The following is an 18,983-nucleotide window of genomic DNA, read 5'->3' as shown; positions in this document are numbered from 1 at the left end:
GGCTAACTAACCATTTTGGGATTTTGGAACTTTGGGACGGGAAACCGTTAGAACGGGACTATCCGTCCCGCTCCCATATATAATCTCTACTTCATCCTTCTACAACACCAGCACCTCTTGTACATGTCACAAGTCAATACAAAAGACTAGAAATGATTTTCCAAGATACACCAAAGGAAAGCAATCAAGTCATCATCTCATTCCAAGTATCCGCAGCCGCCTGCCCACTCAAACCAGCAACGGCACTCTCAGCAGCATAGCACTGATCGATAGTAGCCTGAGGAGCATTGCACGGGCTACGAAGACGGTTGCAGATCAAATCAGCAGGAGCATCGATTGTAGGCGACGATCCGAAGGGGAAGTCCTTCTGGTTGTTGGTGGTGTAGGAGTAATCCGTGCGTCCATCAAGACCATACACCCACTTGATTGTGGGATCGGTGCACGTTCCGTAATCAAGACCACCACCACCAGAGTCGCCAGTATTGCTGCAGTCATCCGCCGTCACGGTGGTCGTAACCTCGAGAGTCTTGGTATCTGTCGAGGTGACGGTTGAGACTTCGGTGACGACCTGGTTGTTGGTGATGGTGCTTGTGTCGGTTGAGGTGATTGTATCGGTGACCGTTTCGGTTTCTGTAACGCCGGGCTCGGTGACAGTTGAGGTGCCGATGTATTCGGTTGTGGTTGAGACGGGGCCTGGGGTTGTGATTGTTGATGTTACTGTTGGGCCGTCTTCTGTTACGGTTGTTAGGTCCGTGGTTGTTGCGGTGCACGAGCTGATTGTCGAGACGACGGTTTCAGTCTCAGTCTCTGTGGTGGTTGATCCGGCGATGTTGTTGTTGCCGGTTGTCACAGTCGCTGTGCAGGCAGTGATTATTTCCGTGATGGTGGCTGAGCCTGTGCCGTCGCCGTCGATAGTGACGGTCACGGTGGCAGTGGGCCAGACAGGGCTGAAGATATTATCGTTAGCCGCTTGGCTTCAATTTTTCAATATGTCAGACTCACCAGTCAGTCATAGTGAACGGCAGTGGAGAATGGTAACCATAATGGTGGCCGCAGTGGTTGTCAGATCCTCCATAGCCCCCTTCTGGGCCACCATGGCTGTAGCTATAGTCTCCATCGATGTTGACGTTCGCGGTGTCTCCATGGCCGGAACCTCCCCAGAATGTGTCCTCGGCCCAGGCGTCGGGACCAGAGCCACCGGCCGCAGGGGCTGCAAGGGCAGGAAGCACCTGCAGCAAGGCCGCCGAGAGAGCCGCAAGATTGGCGTAAGATGCCATGATCGGATTAGAAATTATTCTATAAGATCGATTATAATCAGATCAACAAAAAGTATGGGAAAATAGAATGGGACTACTCCGAGTCCCTATGAAAATAATTCGACAAAAGAGTGTGGGTGATGTTCGTGACTTCGACAGTCGTCGCATGAGGCTAACTTATATATATACACTCACAAGTACGGAGTAGGTAAATACACATTCTTGGGAAGGAATGATACGCGTGTGGAGCCCGATTTATATACGTATCTATCCTACTTTGGTCCTCTACAGTCAACTCTCGCTTATACCACGGTGGGATATTGCACATTCTTGATAATAACACATCCCTTGCTTGGATGGCCCCTTCATTCCAGTTTTTTCCATATAAATTGACAGAATATAACACATTTTGTTTTACCACACTTTCTTCCTCTCAAATCTGCTTAGTCAGCGCAATCAACCAATCAGAATGCCTCAATCTACAAGCTCTCCTACCCTCCCGACCCCACCCAAGCGCGTCAGAATGGGACCAAAGCGTACCAAATTGGGTATATCAGACGCGCAGAAACAGGCACTACGGGCATTTTGGTCTAATACTAGCCCAAAGCCCACGCAGACTGCATGTGCTAAGTGGTTTGAGGACCAATTCAAACAAGTGATTGACCGGTCAACCATATCAAGGATCCTTTCATCCAAATACAATTATCTTGATACGGGCCCTGCAGGGGCAAACAAACGATCTTCATCCTCTCATTGGCCATTATTGGACCAAAAGCTATATGACTGGGCAGATAACCATATTGGCAATGGAATACCAATAAATGGCCCTTTGATCCAAACTAAAGCAGCTGAGCTTTGGAGACAAATACCGGAATACAAAGATCGGACCAAACCTCAATTCTCTGAGGGTTGGTTAACTCGCTTCAAACAACGCCACTCTCTTCAATATCATACTTTCCACGGAGAAGCTGCCTCAGTCCCATCCTCGGTACATGATCAGATCAAAAGCACCAAATCGATTTGCAATCAATTCAAACCGTCCGAAATCTACAATATGGATGAAACTGGCCTATTTTGGCGACGTATGCCAAATGGTGGTCTTTCAAAGGGAAAAATTGCTGGCAAAAAGCTTGATAAAACACGAATCACTATTGTTGTTGCATCAAATGCGGATGGTTCCGATCGAGTCCCTTTATGGTTGATTGGCACAGCAAAAACCCCTCGCGCACTCCGGGGGGTTAATTTCCGAGCTCTGGGATGTGTTTGGCGTCACAACAAGGCAGCATGGATGCGTCATGACATTATGGAGGACTGGTTGCGATCTTTCTATGGGCGTATTCCCTTAGATAAGAAAGCTTTGCTCCTTTTAGACAATGCTTCACCACATGTTATTGGACTCCAGCGAGCGCCACCACCACCCCGGATTACGGTTGTTTTTTTGCCAGCAAACGCAACTTCAATTTATCAACCCTTGGACCAAGGTATTATCCAAAACTTGAAGCACCATTATCGGAAGAAATGGATGCGCTATATGATTGCTTTTCTTGATCGTGGGATAGACCCAAAACAAAGAATGAGCATTTATTATACTGTTACCTGGGTAACGCAAGTTTGGAGAACAAGTGTATCAGACCAAACGATTATCAATTGCTTTAAACAAAGTACTTTGATTAGTCCAAAGTCTATACCTATACCTGAGTCCGCGCCCGAGTCCGCACCTGAGTCTGCACTATTTTCCGAGCCCGGATTGAGTGATGAGATTGAAAGTCTATATAATCAAGCAATTGATAAGCTTGGTGATAAAGATATTGTGCCATTTGACGAGTTTTTGAACCCTTCGGACGAAGACATGTTAGAAGATGGGACTGAAGGGCGAGATGAGACCAATGAGCAAGATATATATATTGCCCCAACAACCTCAGAAATTCAGGATATTGACATTGATGGGCCCCCACCTGAGCTTCTGTCTAATTCTGCTATATTGGACAGCCTCCAGGATATCCTACTATGGGTTTGTAGCAAAGAAAAGGGTACCTCGGACCATATTAGACAAATTGAGAGCTTAATCAGCGACTTTGGCAGGATTCAGATTGATGAGAAACGTCAGGTGACTTTGGATCAGATGATGGGATGGAAGACTAAATAGGTATTAGGGCTTAGAGTTAGCTTGTCAAATATTATGTCATCCTCTCACCAAAACACAACTCAATTATACCACGTAATTTGGCTTGGATAGTATGCTGTGGTATAAGCGAGAGTTGACTGTACTGTATTCCTCATGACGTCGAGTTTCTAACACTTGCTAGGGTGACCTGATTCAAGAGCAATTAACGTTATTCTAAAGAATGTCACGCCACCATTGCATGGATCCACTCCAATATACCCTCGCCAAGGGCAAGTATGCGAGCCCTTATCGCTAAAACGCTCTCTACTGATATTATCCATATATATTGTGCCAGTATATTCGTACTTGTGTTTCTTACATCCAACAAGATCTAAACTACAAGATACAAATAAAAATCCTCTAGAGCTGATATCCTGTAGTTAAATAAGATATCCATGGGCGTGTAAGCAAGGAAAGCATTACAATGCCGAGGTGGTAGGGACACATTCCAGAAACATATTGCTCCTACTTTGGTGAGAACTAAGGGGTCGACGAGCTGGTAACCCCTGATTGAATTTCAAATTGCATAAATAATCCCGGGCCATTTCTTTTGGTTGTTTTCTCATTTCTTATTTCCGTTGACGTGGAAGTCCACAAATACAGATAGACCGGGGGAATAAAATCAGCAAAACCAGATAAAAGAAAATGACAATAGTGCAGGCAGATCGGTATCCATAATGCACAAAAGAAAGAAAAAATAAAATAAAATAAAATAACAATAGAAAGGTCAATGTCATCAAAACAAGGCACATATCCTCTGTCGTATCCACCTCCGTTTCCATATCCATTTCAACACTGACTTAGTTGTGATCATTCCATTCTTCGTCCCAAACATTGATCGGCTCTTCCTCATCCCGCGATGAAGCAGATGGACCGTTCGTGAGTGCAGGAGTAGGAGGAGGAGAATCCTCATAATTGGCGTTCTCTTGGTTGGCCGTCTCCTCGTTTGGGGTCTCTTCGTTAGCATCATCTGCATTGGCGTATTTCTTCCTTTGTTCATCCTCCATTTCCATGATAAATGCTAGCAGCCACGCCTCTTCCAAACTAATCTCCAGCTCAGTTGCCTTGTCCATGACAATTTCCTCCATAGCATATTCCTTGGGCATAAAATCTTGTGGCAGGGGCGTGCGGTCAGCAAAACGCTCGCGGATAAATGCATCCATTCGTATTTCCTCTTCGGCTTTTGCTGCTGGTTCAGATGCTTCCTCTGCCACTTCTGCCTCCTTCTCTTTCTCTTCCTCCTTCTCTTTCTCTTCCTCCTTCTCTTTCTCTTCCTCCTGCTCTGTCTCTTGAGCCTTGCCTTTTGCCTTAATGTAAACCTGCTCTGTCTCTGAAGCTTTGCCCTTTCCCTTGACGTCCTCGTGCGCCTGAAACTTGCCCTTGGTATCATCTCTGGTTAGATCGGGGGCGGGTGGCTTGCTCGGAAGATTGGAGGAGGACTTTCCCCCGAATTTAGCGGTAGGGGGGGAATTTGGGGTTGGTTGATCCTGGGATTCGACGTTGGTAGAGGCACTGGGTGGCTTTGGGGCAGTTACTGACTTGGGACTGTGAGATTTTACGGAGGCGGGAGCGGCAGATCTCCAGGAGCTTGCTGTGGCAGAGTACTTGGGAATTGTTCTCTGGGGCTCAACTGTGGTGGATGTCTCGGAGGCAACTGCTTTCTTGGACTCGGCTGGAGCCGGCGTCTTGGGGGCTGCCGATGCAGAGGACTCAGCCTTGATTGGAGACTTAGTTGGAGACTCCAGACTCGCCGCTTTTCCTTCTCCGTATGCAGCTCTCTTAGCATGCAAGGGAATAGTGGGTATCAACTTGGACTCATGTTTGGGAGTTATGGAGCGGAGCACTCCCTTGCCCTTTCGATCAGCAACTTGTTCAACACTGGGCGGGGCTGCCAGCAGCTGCTTGGTCTCGTCCTTGGGCGTTTCATCATCTGCAATTTCCTTCTTATCCTGAGCTGGAGCTTCAACGGTATTGCGCGAGCTTAGAACAGGCTCGCTCACAGCGGTCTGCGTGTCGTCTTCCTTTTCCGCATCACCCAGAGGCTCGGAAGGGGTATCAGTGACGCTACCACTCTCAGAATAGTCAGGCTGGGTTGGGGGAAGGTCCGAACTTCCATCAGTATCATGGCGCACAGGGATCAGACGAGAAATCTCGGAGTCAATCATTGGACCCTGGCGCTTGGGGCGCTCACATCCCTTTTCCTTAGGGCTGCTGGGGGCAGTGCTATCACTGCTAGATCGGCAGCTGGAAGCGGTCTCTCGGTGCAAGCCGGGCAGGTTGTTAATAGGTTGATTGTGGGTGTACCCCTCTTGCAAACCATAGCCAGTTGAGGGGCTGTGCCAGTCGTTTTGCATGCCAGTGTATCCATTGTCAGCCATGTATGAATCTGGGTAGTATGGTGGTGAATGTTGACTAGGTTGTATGTCGTGCATTGGTTGACTGGAGACAACGAGAGGGCCAGTCGTGATGGGAGGCAGATATGAGCCAGGACCAGGACCAGGACCCACGTTAGCCATGTGCATTTGCTGAGGCAAGTGTTGCGGCAGAGGTGGTTGTGGGAGGAAGCCGGGTTGGTTGGGAACAATGAAAGGGTAGACCGGTGGGAAATGCTCGGCAGTGTAGTATGGTGCAGGCGGGCCTTCTTGGAATTGCATCTGGGGGTTAAACATCATAGGCTGGGCAGCGGGGAAAGGACCTGAAGCTGGGAAGCCTTGGTTGGGATAGCCCTGGAAATTGTTTGGATGGTTTTGATGGAAGCCAGTGCTGTTGGAGTAGCCGTGGCCAGGGAAGTGATTGCTCGGGAAGCCGGCTGGAACGTTATTGTTTGCGAAGCCCTGGCCATTGTAACCGTTTGGGGAGGTTGGACCGTTCATGTTCTGATGATTTCCGTAGCCGTTGGAGTATCGATTGTTTCCACCATAGTTACTGCGGGCATTACCTCCACGAGTTGGGAACTGACGACCGCCTCTGGGACGGTTATTGTGGTTGTTGTTGAATCTCTGGCCGTTGCCACGGGGTGCCATTTGGTTATTGGCTCGCCCGGCTTGATTGCCCGGAGATCTCTGAGAATCCATGGGTGGCCGCAGATAGAAGGTTTCGTCGGAATAATCCTACTACCGTTAGCAAACAGCTTAGCGAAAGGGAGGGAAATAGCGTACCTTGATGGCTTCCTCGTAGTCGCCGAGGAAGGCAAAAGTGACTCGGCCGACCTGAAGAGGCTCGCCTGAGTTCAGTGACTGCTCGATGGTGACGTTTTCAATAGAACCCCAGCTGTTGAGCGCGTAAGCGATGTCGTGCTCAGTAATGGGCTGTCCGGAGTGGTGTCCAATGATGGCGTCGCCTGATAGAAGTTAGGGAAGGTGAGATTGGGGAAGAAGAAAGAAGGTGGAAGGACCTTACGTTTACAAGCAGCAGGTTCAACCCTCAGTGTGCGATCATGCAGTTGGATCCTGGGGTACTGCTCGATGGCATTTTGTGCAGACTCGGGGTTCTAGTAAGTGTCAGTTGTGTTCTATCAGTACGCTTGAACACTCGGCATCACTTACATCAAATACCACAAACGCGCCAGGTAGGGCTTTCTGTCTGCCTTCCTTGACCTTGACCCAGCACTGACCAAACTCGGAGAACGCCTTGACTAGGTCTTCCTCCATACGTGCAGGAACGATTTTGGTAGACAGACTTGAGTAGCCTTTAGTATACTTCATGACTGGTCAGAGCGAGGGACACTCACTTTCCAACAAAGATAGAACATGAGTGATCAAAGAAGCACTGGGCATTCTTAGCCGTAATGGCTTGATTTATGCGATCCGCACGCCGAGGATATCTCGGCTGGTAGCATCTTCCATTCGGTTTAGTATGTGACTCGGGAGTGTTACGTCCGGAAGTACTCTGATCAGGAGTAGAAGGATCAGGAGTACTAGGGTCGCGAGGGGCATATTCGACATGCTTGATGCCATTCTTGCGGGTATCATACACAGTTTCAGAGGCATTTGACTCAGAGCCACAGCCACTGGACTCAGGAGTCTTGGGCTCCTCAGCACCGGAGGCGATGTGCTGAATGACCATGTTTGATATATAGTATAACACTGGCTGGATTTTTTTGTACTGCTAAACGAGAGTATTGCTAAAGTGCAAATAACGAACGAATGAATGAGTAAGCGAACGAGTGGGATAGATGAAACGGATTAGTAGAAATATGAACACAGAGAGAGAAAGAGAAGGGAGGACAGTGGCGACGAGGGCCTTATATGAAAAGGTGGGCAGAGAGGCCAGCCCTTAGAAGAGCAGAGGTAAACCAAAGGTCCCATCATGACTCTTCTGCTGCTGCCAATCAAAAATTACAATTCTATTATCACATAGCATAGCCATGGATAGAGTATCGTGACCTTCGAGTATGAGCTAGAGCCAGCCTTTTCCTGGTACCGAGGTGGTATTTCCAACACTCATGACTCTATATAGAGTTGTTTATCAGCCAGGGAATAAGGACCATGCAGTATTTGATTGGCTCTCAGAGGACTGTATTGGATGTCGGCCTGAAGCCATGTATCAGACGAGAGACGTACTGATCAGAATGTCGTCAGGGGACGGCACCTAGATGGTAGTTGCATATATCACAAACCATTCTCTCAATTGTACGTGGGAGGAGAATTGCCATCCCCTTGAAGTATACAATGGGATTCTACTTACTATATACATCTGCTGTCGATATAGAGTACGCTGAACCTCAGGAATACCCGGTTTGGTAACTTCAGTTGCAGAACTACCAAGGAAGACCATGACGTGATAGAGGATAGAATGAGAGAAATCAAAAGAATCAGACTAATAAACCCTTCGAATCCAGGGAGGGTAGTAGTGCAGTAAGTATAGTAGAACTATAGTAGAGTGAAGTGAAGTGAAGTAAAGTTATCTCTTATCGGATCAATTCACGCCACCTCGGATGCCGGCCGGCGGCATCTCCAGCTCCCGAGCTCTGGACCTCATCTCTTTTCTTCAACTTCTCAAAATGTTCCCAACAAAACGTCTAGCCCAAGGCGGGTTCTTCAGACGCAGTGCTGATGAACTTGGTCGCCTATCCAAAATCGGTAAATTACACGCAAGTGACGTACCAATCGCGAAGACTAACAAGGAACCAGCCTGGAACACAGAAACCCTCCACACACCCACGAAACCTTACTCAATCCTCAACTTCGAAAATGAAAGCGAGGTCAAAGCCTGCAAGACCATGGCCGACCGCGCCGTAGGAGGCTTCAGCACCGCCAGCTTAGACTTCGAGCCAGCAGACCCTTCAACAAACACACCTTCGCATGCCCGGTTCCACGGCACCATCTCAACTAAGCTCCCAGAAAACTGGCGCGTCGAAAGAACCGGTAAATCTAGAAATCTCCAGCCCAAGACCATTTGCCGATAGGCGGTCAGAGAAGATTCAAAAGGCTAATCACTGGCACATGCACAGGCTACGCCGCCTTCCGCAACCAAGACAGAGGCCTTTGGCTTTTCGGTCGCCTGTTCTGGGATGTCGATCCATACGCGTATCTGGCGTTACGGATTAAATCCGATGGTCGACGATACACCGTTAACGTTCAGAGCGACTCCATCGTCGACACCGATATCCACCAGCACAGACTATACACGAAACACCATCGTGTGCGCGACGCTGAAGATCATAATGACAACCCCGACTCTCTAGACGAACTTTACCCCGAGGGTATGCCCGCGGCACTTTCAGATGTACCGCCCCAATCCACAATCCTTGCATCATCGACTAGTACGACGACATCGGGGGGAACGGGATGGGAGACTGTTCTATTGCCGTTCAACTCGTTTGTTCGCACGAACCATGGCTACGTCATCGAACCTCAGACATCGCTGATGCGCCAGCGCATCAAGAGTATCGGTATTGGCTTGACGGATCGTGTGGAGGGGCCGTTTGATTTGCGCATTCATAAGATCTGGGCGACTAATGGGATGGGTGAGGCAGAGCATGAAGAGGAGGTGCGGATTTGCGGTGCGGATGCCTTGCCTATTGATGAGGGTGTTCGGACGGGTTGGACTGAGGAGCCCGCGCCGAAGCCTGAGAGGGAACAGCGGCAGCAGCAGGAGCAGCGGTCCAAGGAGAAGGGGCTCAAGGGATTGAAAGGGGAGTGGGATGAGTGATCTCATTCATAGCTGTTGTATGTGTATATTACCCCCGGTGGGATCTCGGTTTTGTTACTCCCGTCTAGAGGGACAGTATAACAATTTGGACATGAACTGTAGTTTCATTTCATCCTGACTCATTCAAGAAATACATGAGGCGTAGACTGGAGTGATATACTCGATAGATAGCGTCTAGATTTGGTCACTCTATTTACCACCGGTGATCTTCTCCCATGCCTCCTTATACTTCTCAGCAGTCTTGAGAGCAATATCCTCGGGCATGCGCACACCCTCCTTACCCTTCAAACCCTCCTGGACCAGCCAGTCACGCAAGAACTGCTTGTCGAAGCTGGATTGGCCCCGACCGATAGCGTAGGAATCCTTAGGCCAGAAGCGGGATGAGTCAGGCGTCAAAACCTCATCGGCGAGAACCACCTCGTTAGTCTCCTCATCGACACCAAACTCGAACTTGGTATCGGCGATGATCACGCCTCGCTCGAGAGCGTACTCGTGCGCGGTCTTGTAGAGCTGGATAGCCAGCGAGGCAACAGTCTCGGCGTGTTCGCCCAGGATAGCGGCAGCTGTAACACAAATGTCAGTTCCTTGTATCTAAACAAACCCACCAGTTCTCAAAATCAGACAAAAGACCGCCTCCGCGGAGTCGTCCAAGCTGTACATATACATACCCTGATCAGGATGGATATTCTCATCATGCTCGCCCTGCTCAGCCTTCGTGCTGGGTGTGTAGATAGGACCATCAGGGAAAGCCTGACTCTCCTGCAAACCAGCAGGGACCTTAATGCCGTGCACAGTGCCAGCCTTCTTGTACTCATTCCAAGCCGAGCCGGTGATGTATCCGCGGACGATAGCCTCAATGGGAAGGATTTTCAGCTTGCGCACTTGCATGCTGCGGTTCTGCAGGACTGGCCGCAAGGACTCCGGGATCTGGGGCGGGAGGTCGAGAGTGAGAAAGTGCGTGCGTAGGGAAGGGTGTGCCTCTTTCAGGGCGTTGAACCATGTTCGTGTGCAGAGGGTGAGGAGGACGCCCTTGTTGGGGATACCCTGTTGATTGTGTTAGCGAGTAGGTCAATTGTACGTTACGGCAAGAGAGTCGCAATTGCAATTGAACTGTGGTGGGGGTTGTACATTCTCCATGATCACATCGTAGGCGGAGATGCGATCGCTCGCAACGAAGAGGAGAGTCTTGTCGTCAATCTCGTAGAGGTCGCGGACCTTGCCTCGGGCAATGAGGGGGAGGGCACCCTGCAGGTCAGTGGTAGTTAGAGCTTGAGACATGGTGAATTGTGCTGAAGAAGTTCTGCGTCATCGTCACTTTTTTCCCGAATTTTGGCGGGGTCCCGATTTCGGCCTTGTTGCCTCAGGCAATCATTTATATCGCAACGCGCCCTTGAGAAGCTCATCGTTGATACACAGGAACTGCAAGATGGCACAGCAGTAGCGAACACAAAATGACGCGTTATTTGACTCCCTGGAGGGTCTCGCTGCTGTGTTTGGTCACACTCTATACGGATGGCGTTGTTCCCAACTCGTCTGCCATCCACGTCCTCTCGTTCTTGACCGCGGGTCTATTTCCGCTCGACCCTGCCGATAAGCAATGGCAGGAGCACTACTTGCCAAGCATTGCAGAGCTGGAGGTCTGTCTCGCTGGTCATGAGTCCTCTGTTCCTGGGCGCTCGCTTTGGGACCTGTTTCTGAAGAACCTGTGGTCCCTCGACTCAATGGATGCGCTGGAAACATTCTTCAGCGATGTGATTCCATCTCTGCTGGCCAAATCACGCGATGAGCAAATCCAAGACAGGGACAATGGGCTTGCCCCGGAGCCCGAAGATCGCATGCGTTTGTCGAGAAGTTCGCCGCTGGGCGCGTTCGTGCGCAGATCATATCTTGAATACACGCGGTTGCAGTTTCATGATTCTGTGAAGCTCTGGACTGGCTTTGTCAAGTACCGTCTTCCAACCTACACCTATTGGTCACGCAGGCATCGGGGAGCTGAGGGGAAAACTGTTGATGTCAATCTTCGTGCCTTGGGACTGGATTCCACGAGCCACCTGTCACAGGTAGTGTACGGCAATATCGAATATGACGAAGAGGATGAGGGTGTGGTCAGCATCAAAGATGCAGAGAGATTGGTTGAATTCCAAGTTGGTGAATTGCAAAGTACGTGCTCCTCCAGTGTATCATGGTCATGCGCTAACGGATACAGGGATGGGAGGCAGAGTTCCAGACGAAATGAGAGCTCAATTGAAACACATCATAACCTCGGAGTCAACAACGCCGGTATTGATGTACTACCTAGAGTACGTTCCAATGCACGAAGGCATTTACCAGGTGGCTGATAACATCTAGATATCTCGACGCCTGGAGGGCGGGGGACTACACATCAGCGTTTGATAACCTGCACCGGTACTTCGACTACACCATGCACACAAATCTTGACCGAAGTGCATATCAATTCGCCCTCCTGAACTTAGCAATCATCCAAGCGGACTTCGAGTGCTTCAATGAAGCCATTTCAGCCGTGCAAGAGGCGGTCGCAATCGCCCGCGAGTCGCACGACATGAATTGCCTGAACTTCTGTATGAGCTGGCTGTATCACTTCGGCAAGGCTTTCCCGGTGCAGATGCGAGAAGTTCAAAACAGCGGCATGTTGGGTAATGAGAAGGAGGGTCTTGCTTTCCTCAAAGCCAAGTCTAAGGAGACTGACATGTGGTCTCTGATGAGTACTACATTGCTAAGCGAGGCTAAGTTGGAGATGCAGCAGGTACGGATCTTGCATGGCTTTGAAAAATGGAAGATACTGATCTTTATAAGGGAGAGAGTCTTGCGTCGATCGTGGAATCTTTTGTGCGAGCGTCTCATGTTAATGTGACAAAAAGCCTCACAACACCTACAGGTGCATACATGCTGCTACAAGGCTCCATGTACGCTCGGATAGGTATGTATCTTGAGAATAAAATGTGGCGATGACCATGCTAACTGTACAATATAGGAGCTACTCACCTTTCTTGGCTAAATACCGAAGTATTCCGCGAGTGCTACTTGGAGGGCCAACCTCATGATGACTTTGTCAAGATTACATTCCGCAACTGCCAAATAGTATGTGAACTGGCTGTGCCATTGGTACTCATGACAGAAAGCTGATTACTCTCTACAGTTAGCACAAAAAGGAAACTACAAAGAAGCATTTGCACGGATGAACAAAATCGAGCCAGAAAAGCTGCGAGCCTTCAAATACAACAACGCCTGGACGTATTACTCTGGGCTCCTACAACTACAACGGCAGATCTGCCGGTAAGTACTCCACACCAACCAAGCCAAGCCACATCCAATCTAACACACAACAGCGACGACAAAGTAGCAGTGGAACACATCCTCTCCCAACTCCAAGCCGTCCAACTCCTAGACTTCGACATGCGCCTCCTCCTAGCATTCCACTCGATAGAATTCACAATCCGCCAAGGCGACTACGGACGCGCCCTAAGAATGGTCGAACAAGCCGCCCACTCCATGCAACCCGAGAACTTCGACGTACACTCTCAAATCAAGCTTCTCTGTCTAAAAGCGCAAATCCTCGGGAAATCCGGGCAGCCGCAACGCGGTTTCTCGCTAGCAATGCGCGCAGCTAACATCGCGCATCGCTCAAAGGTCCTAGCCGACCTCTGGGCGGCTATCTGCACGCTGGCAACAGTCCTATTAAGCCTCCACGAATTTGAAGCTACAGGCGAGCTGGTCGAGAGCATTATGCCACAAATCTTGGAGTCAGACGACTACGCACTCATTGCGCAGGCGTATTCGCTTCTAGTGGATGCGAATATGGGTATTGCCGGTGAGTTGTGGAGACTTCAGGGTCGGGACTCGACATCTACAAGGAAAGAGTATGTCAATCGGGCTCTTGGGTATATCGATTCGGCGTATGATCACTTCGAAGAGATTGAAGATATTAAGGGCCAGACGGAGATGATGGCTAAGAAGGCTACTGTTATGCATCTTACGGGTGACCCTGTCTTGGCAAATGATTATGCGGCGAAATATCTGGATCTGCGGAGGAGACGGGGTGCCGAGGCGTGATGTATTGGTATCTTTTACACATAATTAATGAACACTGGGCCTCATCCATACGTCAAACTGTTGGGGAGATTTACTGTTATTATATTCCGAGGTAATGGTCAAAACCTTTTAAACCCTCGAGCCGTCTGAGAAGTGACCAGGGCTTTTGCTGTTTATCAGGGGCGTCTATTATGCATTGGCTCTTCTTAGATTGCCGTAGTGGCGTTTAGCGTGAGGGACCAGTAATGGACTATCGTGAACCTCAATCGTATTTATCTTTGGTTTCCGTTCAATATGATGTAAAATAGCTCTGATAATGTCCATCACAATCGGTTTCTTGTTCGGTCATGCTTAAGGCACGGTGATATCCCATGATATTAGACAGTACTAAAAATGTTCGAGTCATATAATGGACTTTGTTAGTTCAAACGAATATAGATCAGACCAAATTTGGCCTTGATCCATTTAAAGCTTCTAGGCGTTGGTGTTTGCATACTAAATCGATCAGCAGCTTTGACATGCACGTAGTAGTCCAATAATCCATTATAAAACAAGATATACATGGCATCGTTACAATAAGTAACGAGTTAGTAAATATACATAGAAACCAATCCTCGCACCGACTCAATCACTATCCCTCCAACCAACAAGAAACTCATCCAACAAATCACAATTCGCCTTCTCAGTCCGCTGCCGCAAAAGTTCAGCCCCAATATCAAATTTCGCATCTGCGTCCGCCTGCTCTTTATCCGACAAGGGTTCACAGCGCCTGGCAGTATTTCCACTCCTATTCCTCCCCGCAGCCGCAAAGGATGGCTTGGCTTCCGGCATATCAAACTCGAAATCCACCACATCAGAACCAAGATTGATCCTCGGCTGCGTGTCTATCCCATAAACTCTAGGAGCGCGAGTTGAACCGAACATCCCATCAAATGAAGAGATCTCATTCCCGGAGTTGAGATCATGATATTGTCTCGGGGGATATTCAGGAGATTCCGAGCCGGAGATTGTATGATTGTCGCTATGTTCCATGGATTCATAGCTCTGCGGTGACCAGGGCTGTGTTTGCTGCGGTCCATCGTGGACTCGATCTCGATGGTTGTTTGCTTCGGCAATTTCCCGATGTACATGTTCCTGTCCAAGCTCATGTTCATGGTCATGTTCCCCATCACAATGCCGACGAGTACACCCATCATTGAAAAACTCCTTAAGCAGCAAACTCAATTGACAAAGTCGCTTCATCTGTCGCGGAGGAAGTTCTTCTTCTTCATCTTCTTCAGTGGGAGTCATCATCTTTCTCTTCCGCCTCGAGCTATCCCGCTGTTCTGACATAGCACTCCGCGCCACAATCCCATCTTTCACACTCGCACCTGGTGAAGTTTCACGTCTGACACCAGACTCTAATCTAAGCGTCTCTTCCTCATCATATGCAGTCGCAGGCTTGAAATCAATATTATGATCTATCAAGACCTGCTTGAGATATCCGACGCGACTTTCAAGGAAAGAGACATAGCTGCGCGGTAACTCGCGCTTAGTGAGAGGGTCATAGCCCACACAGCGGGCACCTGCTTTTTCGCAGGATTCACAGCGTGGAAGGCGCTGGTCGCAGCGGTGTTTGCGGAGGCGGCAGCGGTTACAGGCCGAGACGTTGCGGAATGGTGGGGGTGTGGGATTTGAGGTTGAGAGTGAGGATCGTGCGCTTGAAATTTGGCGTTGTTTTGGTCGTGTCACTTGTGTTCGTGGAGTTGTTGGGTTATGTTTTGTCGAGTTTGGGAGTTGGTTGGTCCATCCGCTTTCTGGGACTGGAGATGTTGGAGATGAAAGGTCTAGCATGGCGAAATCGGGTTGAATGAAGAGAAGAAAGAAGAGAAAAGGAACAGATAAGAAAAAAAGTACATTTGGGGTATATTGGAGCTTTGTCTTCTGCTATCAGACAGCTATGGAATAATTATAGCCCTTGAATTCCGAAATGACAGCTTCACAGTGTGCGATAAGGTTCGAATTCCGGTTGAACTCCGAAAGGCATTTAAAACTCCGAGACATTCCTTGGAGAGCGATCTGCTTGAGGGGCTGTTCCTAACGGGGTTATTTTATGTGCTGATCTCTTTGAGCACATGAGGTTGCCGATGTTGGCCATGTGGCTGTAGATATTTCCCATAGGTTGCTATACCTGTCAAATGGCTTGCTTATAGCTCCCTCACCAGGCTTTGACATTCCAAAATACTTCTAGAATCAAAATGCACAATTTTGATTAGCTATACCATTCTAGGCTGGCTAAAGAGCATGGACGCACTCGGCTGCACTAATTGGACTGCGTGGAGGCACTAACACGTTGGTGTTGCATGTGGATAGAGTGGGTGGAGAGGCGTTAGATAGAGTGCTCCACTATACACTGTAGAACTGAGGACACGAAGGTCAGGCTCACTCATTTCCCGCGGCAAACTAGAAGTATCGAGGGAAGTTAGCATAGTAAAGAGGGAAATAGGGAGGAAGTTAAGACGCCAAGCTTCGGGGCGGGTGCACGGTCCGTCATGTAGTATGCGGGGTGAATTCTTATAGATGCCGGCTATTCAACTTGCATCTCGCCTGCGTCGGCATATGGCTCCAATCGGATATCTTACGGGGTTCTATGGGGGACTCCAGAGTCCGTAACACCGGTCAATGGGGAACTATCAATATCCAGAGGTATGGGATCAACAGTTCCCAGGGAGATACAGAAAGAGAATTTTAGAGGAATTGACACGAATTGGACGAATTGGCCGTCATACAATCCACTCAGATGTCCATGCTGGTAAGGCTGATGTAGTAGACATAACCATACCATGGGAAGAACCCCTAGGATCAAAACGGAACGGATAACTCGGGAACCAGAACGAATTGCGCCGTAGAACAGAGCAGGAAACAATATCCCCTTTTACTCCAAGACATGCATTCTCTCATCTGAAAGTCAAATCAAATAAAGCTTCCACAAGCACCATGGATATGGTGGGGGAGGCACCCGCCCTCCTCTGCCGATCCCTTCTTCTCCCATTGAGCAGCATCCACGCCAATCCGCGGGGCCCCAGATAATCCAAATCGCATTTCGTTGTCAATTATCAAAGGCTAATTGTATATTCCCTCAATTCAGGTTTCCCCAATGACTCAGGGTCCTTTTTCAAGGCACTATATAACGCGCCTCTCGACCCACTGTATCCATGATATCATTCAGTATTACATAGTTCATGTTCCCAGCTCGGTCCCCCCATCTCCCATAACTCCAATATCCTTATCCTCTACAAAACAATCCTGCGTCTTGCATTATTCCGTGCCACATAATGGCACAAGATGACACCGAAGATTCGCGGGGTGTTCCCATGGCCGTGGATATAGAAATGACCGTGACGAACGACGACCCCAAACTGTTGAAACATGCGCCCGATGCAGATGAGGCTATGAAAGCCTTTGTAGAGATGCAGGGGGAAGCAATTGAACTGGATGAAGCAACGAACCGCCGTCTTGTGCGTACGATTGACTGGCATATTATGCCGATAATGTGTTTCGTCTATGCAATGAACTTTCTCGATAGTATGCTATTCAACAGTGCCAGGATATTTGATAATTTATGATCTACAACTAACATGTTCCAGAAACTACATTATCTTACGCCAGTATCATGGGTCTGAAAGAGGATCTCCATCTGGTTGATGATCAGTACCAATGGCTTGGTAGTTTGTTCTACTTCGGTGAGTTAAGGTTATCTTGTTATACATTCTCTACTAAGAGGATATGACATTGACTTATACGATCCAGGCTATATCGCCTGGGAATATCCAACAAACCGCCTCCTGCAACGATTACCACTAGGCAAATACTCCGCAGCATGCATAATAATCTGGGGATTAATCCTCAGCTGCTTCGCCGCAGCGAAGAACTACCCAGGGGCAATCGCAATCCGCTTCTTCCTAGGTGTATTCGAAGCAGCCGTCACACCGGGTTTTGCACTCCTCACCTCCCAGGTATATACATACCACCCCTACCCTCCCCTTTCCTAACCAAGCCCCAGAACTAACAAAGCAAAAGTGGTACACCCGCACCGAACAAGGCAAAAGAGTAAACATATGGTACAGCTTCAACGGCTGGGGCCAAATAATAGGCGGCCTCGTAGCCTACGGAATAGCAACCGGAACGCGAAAACACGGCTCCCTAATAGCCCCCTGGAAAATTGTCTTCCTCTTCACGGGCCTGCTAACAATATTCCTGGGCCTGGTCTTCCTCTGGGTCGTACCAGATAGCCAACTCAACGCTCGCTGGCTGAAGAAACAAGACCGCGTCCTTGCTATTGCCCGTGTGCGCATTAACCAGCAGGGAATTGGGAATAAGCATTTCAAGTGGTATCAGGCTAAAGAGGCATTGCTGGATCCTATGACTTGGGCTTTCTTTCTTTTCGCGCTTATTGCTGATATTCCGAACGGGGGGATTACGAACTTTTTTAGTCAGTTGGTATGTTATTCATGTTTTTACCTACTTCTTCATTTTTACGGGTCTTTCTATATTGGAAGTTCGGGCTAACGAATGCCACTCTTGTTGTTGGACAGATCACCAGCTTCGGCTATACACCCGAACAAAGCCTACTATATGGCACACCAGCGGGAGCAGTCGAAGTCGTGGCCCTACTGCTAAACGGCTACATGGGCGACCGGACCGGGCAACGAATCCTATGTAGTCTAGGCGGACTACTGACAGCGACGGTTGGAGTCGTCCTAATTGTGGCATTGCCACTGGAGAACAACATCGGGAGACTGATTGGGTATTACATGACGCAGGCATTCCCGACGTCATTTGTTGCGCTTCTGTCGTTGATTGCATCGAATGTTGCGGGATATACTAAGAAGACGACTGTGGCTGCTTTGTATCTTATTGGGTATTGTGCTGGGAATATTATCGGTGAGTCCGCATTAGAGGGCGCTATTTTTGGATCTACTATATACTAACCGTCCAGGCCCATTAACGTTCCGCCCTCAAGATGCACCGCGCTACATCTCTGCCGAGATAATCATCATCTGCTGCTGGGGCGTGTCAGTGCTGATCCTGCTTTATATTTGGTGGTGGTATAATAAGGAGAACCGACGGAAAGCTGCTATCGTTTCGAGGGCTGACTATGTGAGAGTGGAGAACCGGGAGTAAGTTGCTTCTCTTTTCGTTTCTTGAGTTACTGTCTACAGTGTCCACCAATATACAGTATAGTTCTGGATACCTCGTACTCCGGACTGTATCTGTATCTGCATCTGTTTGAAATTGGATTCACTGACTGACTCTTCTATTTCAGGTGGCTGGATCTTACAGACCGGGAGAATCATGATTTTGTTTATACGCTGTGACTT

The 18,983-nt window shown here is 48.8% G+C and overlaps 7 protein-coding genes across 7 annotated transcripts; 3 read left to right on the top strand and 4 right to left on the bottom strand.

The window, feature by feature from the left end:
- Positions 1-184: 184 nt before the first annotated feature.
- N7446_004562 (uncharacterized protein) lies at positions 185-1,277 on the bottom strand (the record flags this gene model as incomplete). The annotated part of the gene is made up of 2 exons (XM_058513311.1): positions 185-947; positions 1,003-1,277. 2 exons carry the CDS (start codon positions 1,275-1,277, stop codon positions 185-187), a joined length of 1,038 nt encoding a protein of 345 aa, XP_058374640.1.
- A 2,943-nt stretch (positions 1,278-4,220) lies between these two features.
- N7446_004561 (uncharacterized protein) lies at positions 4,221-7,485 on the bottom strand (the record flags this gene model as incomplete). The annotated part of the gene is made up of 5 exons (XM_058513310.1): positions 4,221-6,530; positions 6,579-6,760; positions 6,820-6,910; positions 6,966-7,098; positions 7,151-7,485. 5 exons carry the CDS (start codon positions 7,483-7,485, stop codon positions 4,221-4,223), a joined length of 3,051 nt encoding a protein of 1,016 aa, XP_058374639.1.
- Positions 7,486-8,422: 937 nt separating this feature from the next.
- On the top strand, positions 8,423-9,573 carry N7446_004560 (CIA30 family protein; the record flags this gene model as incomplete). The annotated part of the gene is made up of 2 exons (XM_058513309.1): positions 8,423-8,786; positions 8,873-9,573. 2 exons carry the CDS (start codon positions 8,423-8,425, stop codon positions 9,571-9,573), a joined length of 1,065 nt encoding a protein of 354 aa, XP_058374638.1.
- Positions 9,574-9,762: 189 nt separating this feature from the next.
- On the bottom strand, positions 9,763-10,851 carry N7446_004559 (phosphoribosylaminoimidazolesuccinocarboxamide synthase; the record flags this gene model as incomplete). Its single annotated transcript, XM_058513308.1, has 3 exons — positions 9,763-10,136; positions 10,242-10,617; positions 10,702-10,851. 3 exons carry the CDS (start codon positions 10,849-10,851, stop codon positions 9,763-9,765), a joined length of 900 nt encoding a protein of 299 aa, XP_058374637.1.
- A 173-nt stretch (positions 10,852-11,024) lies between these two features.
- N7446_004558 (putative anaphase-promoting complex subunit Apc5) lies at positions 11,025-13,798 on the top strand (the record flags this gene model as incomplete). Its single annotated transcript, XM_058513307.1, has 7 exons — positions 11,025-11,733; positions 11,780-11,873; positions 11,923-12,337; positions 12,388-12,511; positions 12,566-12,672; positions 12,731-12,867; positions 12,921-13,798. The coding sequence occupies 7 exons, from the start codon at positions 11,025-11,027 to the stop codon at positions 13,642-13,644; spliced, it is 2,310 nt and encodes a 769-aa protein (XP_058374636.1). The 3' UTR covers positions 13,645-13,798.
- A 449-nt stretch (positions 13,799-14,247) lies between these two features.
- Positions 14,248-15,456, bottom strand: N7446_004557 (uncharacterized protein; the record flags this gene model as incomplete). The annotated part of the gene is made up of 1 exon (XM_058513306.1): positions 14,248-15,456. One exon carries the CDS (start codon positions 15,454-15,456, stop codon positions 14,248-14,250), a length of 1,209 nt encoding a protein of 402 aa, XP_058374635.1.
- Positions 15,457-16,937: 1,481 nt separating this feature from the next.
- N7446_004556 (allantoate permease family MFS transporter) lies at positions 16,938-18,980 on the top strand (the record flags this gene model as incomplete). Its single annotated transcript, XM_058513305.1, has 7 exons — positions 16,938-17,187; positions 17,250-17,345; positions 17,413-17,618; positions 17,683-18,102; positions 18,198-18,546; positions 18,602-18,782; positions 18,929-18,980. The coding sequence occupies 7 exons, from the start codon at positions 16,938-16,940 to the stop codon at positions 18,978-18,980; spliced, it is 1,554 nt and encodes a 517-aa protein (XP_058374634.1).
- Between the last annotated feature and the right edge of the window lie 3 nt (positions 18,981-18,983).

The sequence above is a fragment of the Penicillium canescens genome (genome assembly GCF_028828765.1).
Source record: "Penicillium canescens strain IBT 15451 chromosome Unknown utg000003l_segment0_segment0, whole genome shotgun sequence".
NCBI classification, from domain to species: Eukaryota; Fungi; Ascomycota; class Eurotiomycetes; order Eurotiales; family Aspergillaceae; genus Penicillium; species Penicillium canescens.
The sequence above is the reverse complement of the archived record's forward strand: the minus strand, read 5'-3'. Positions and strand labels throughout refer to the sequence as shown.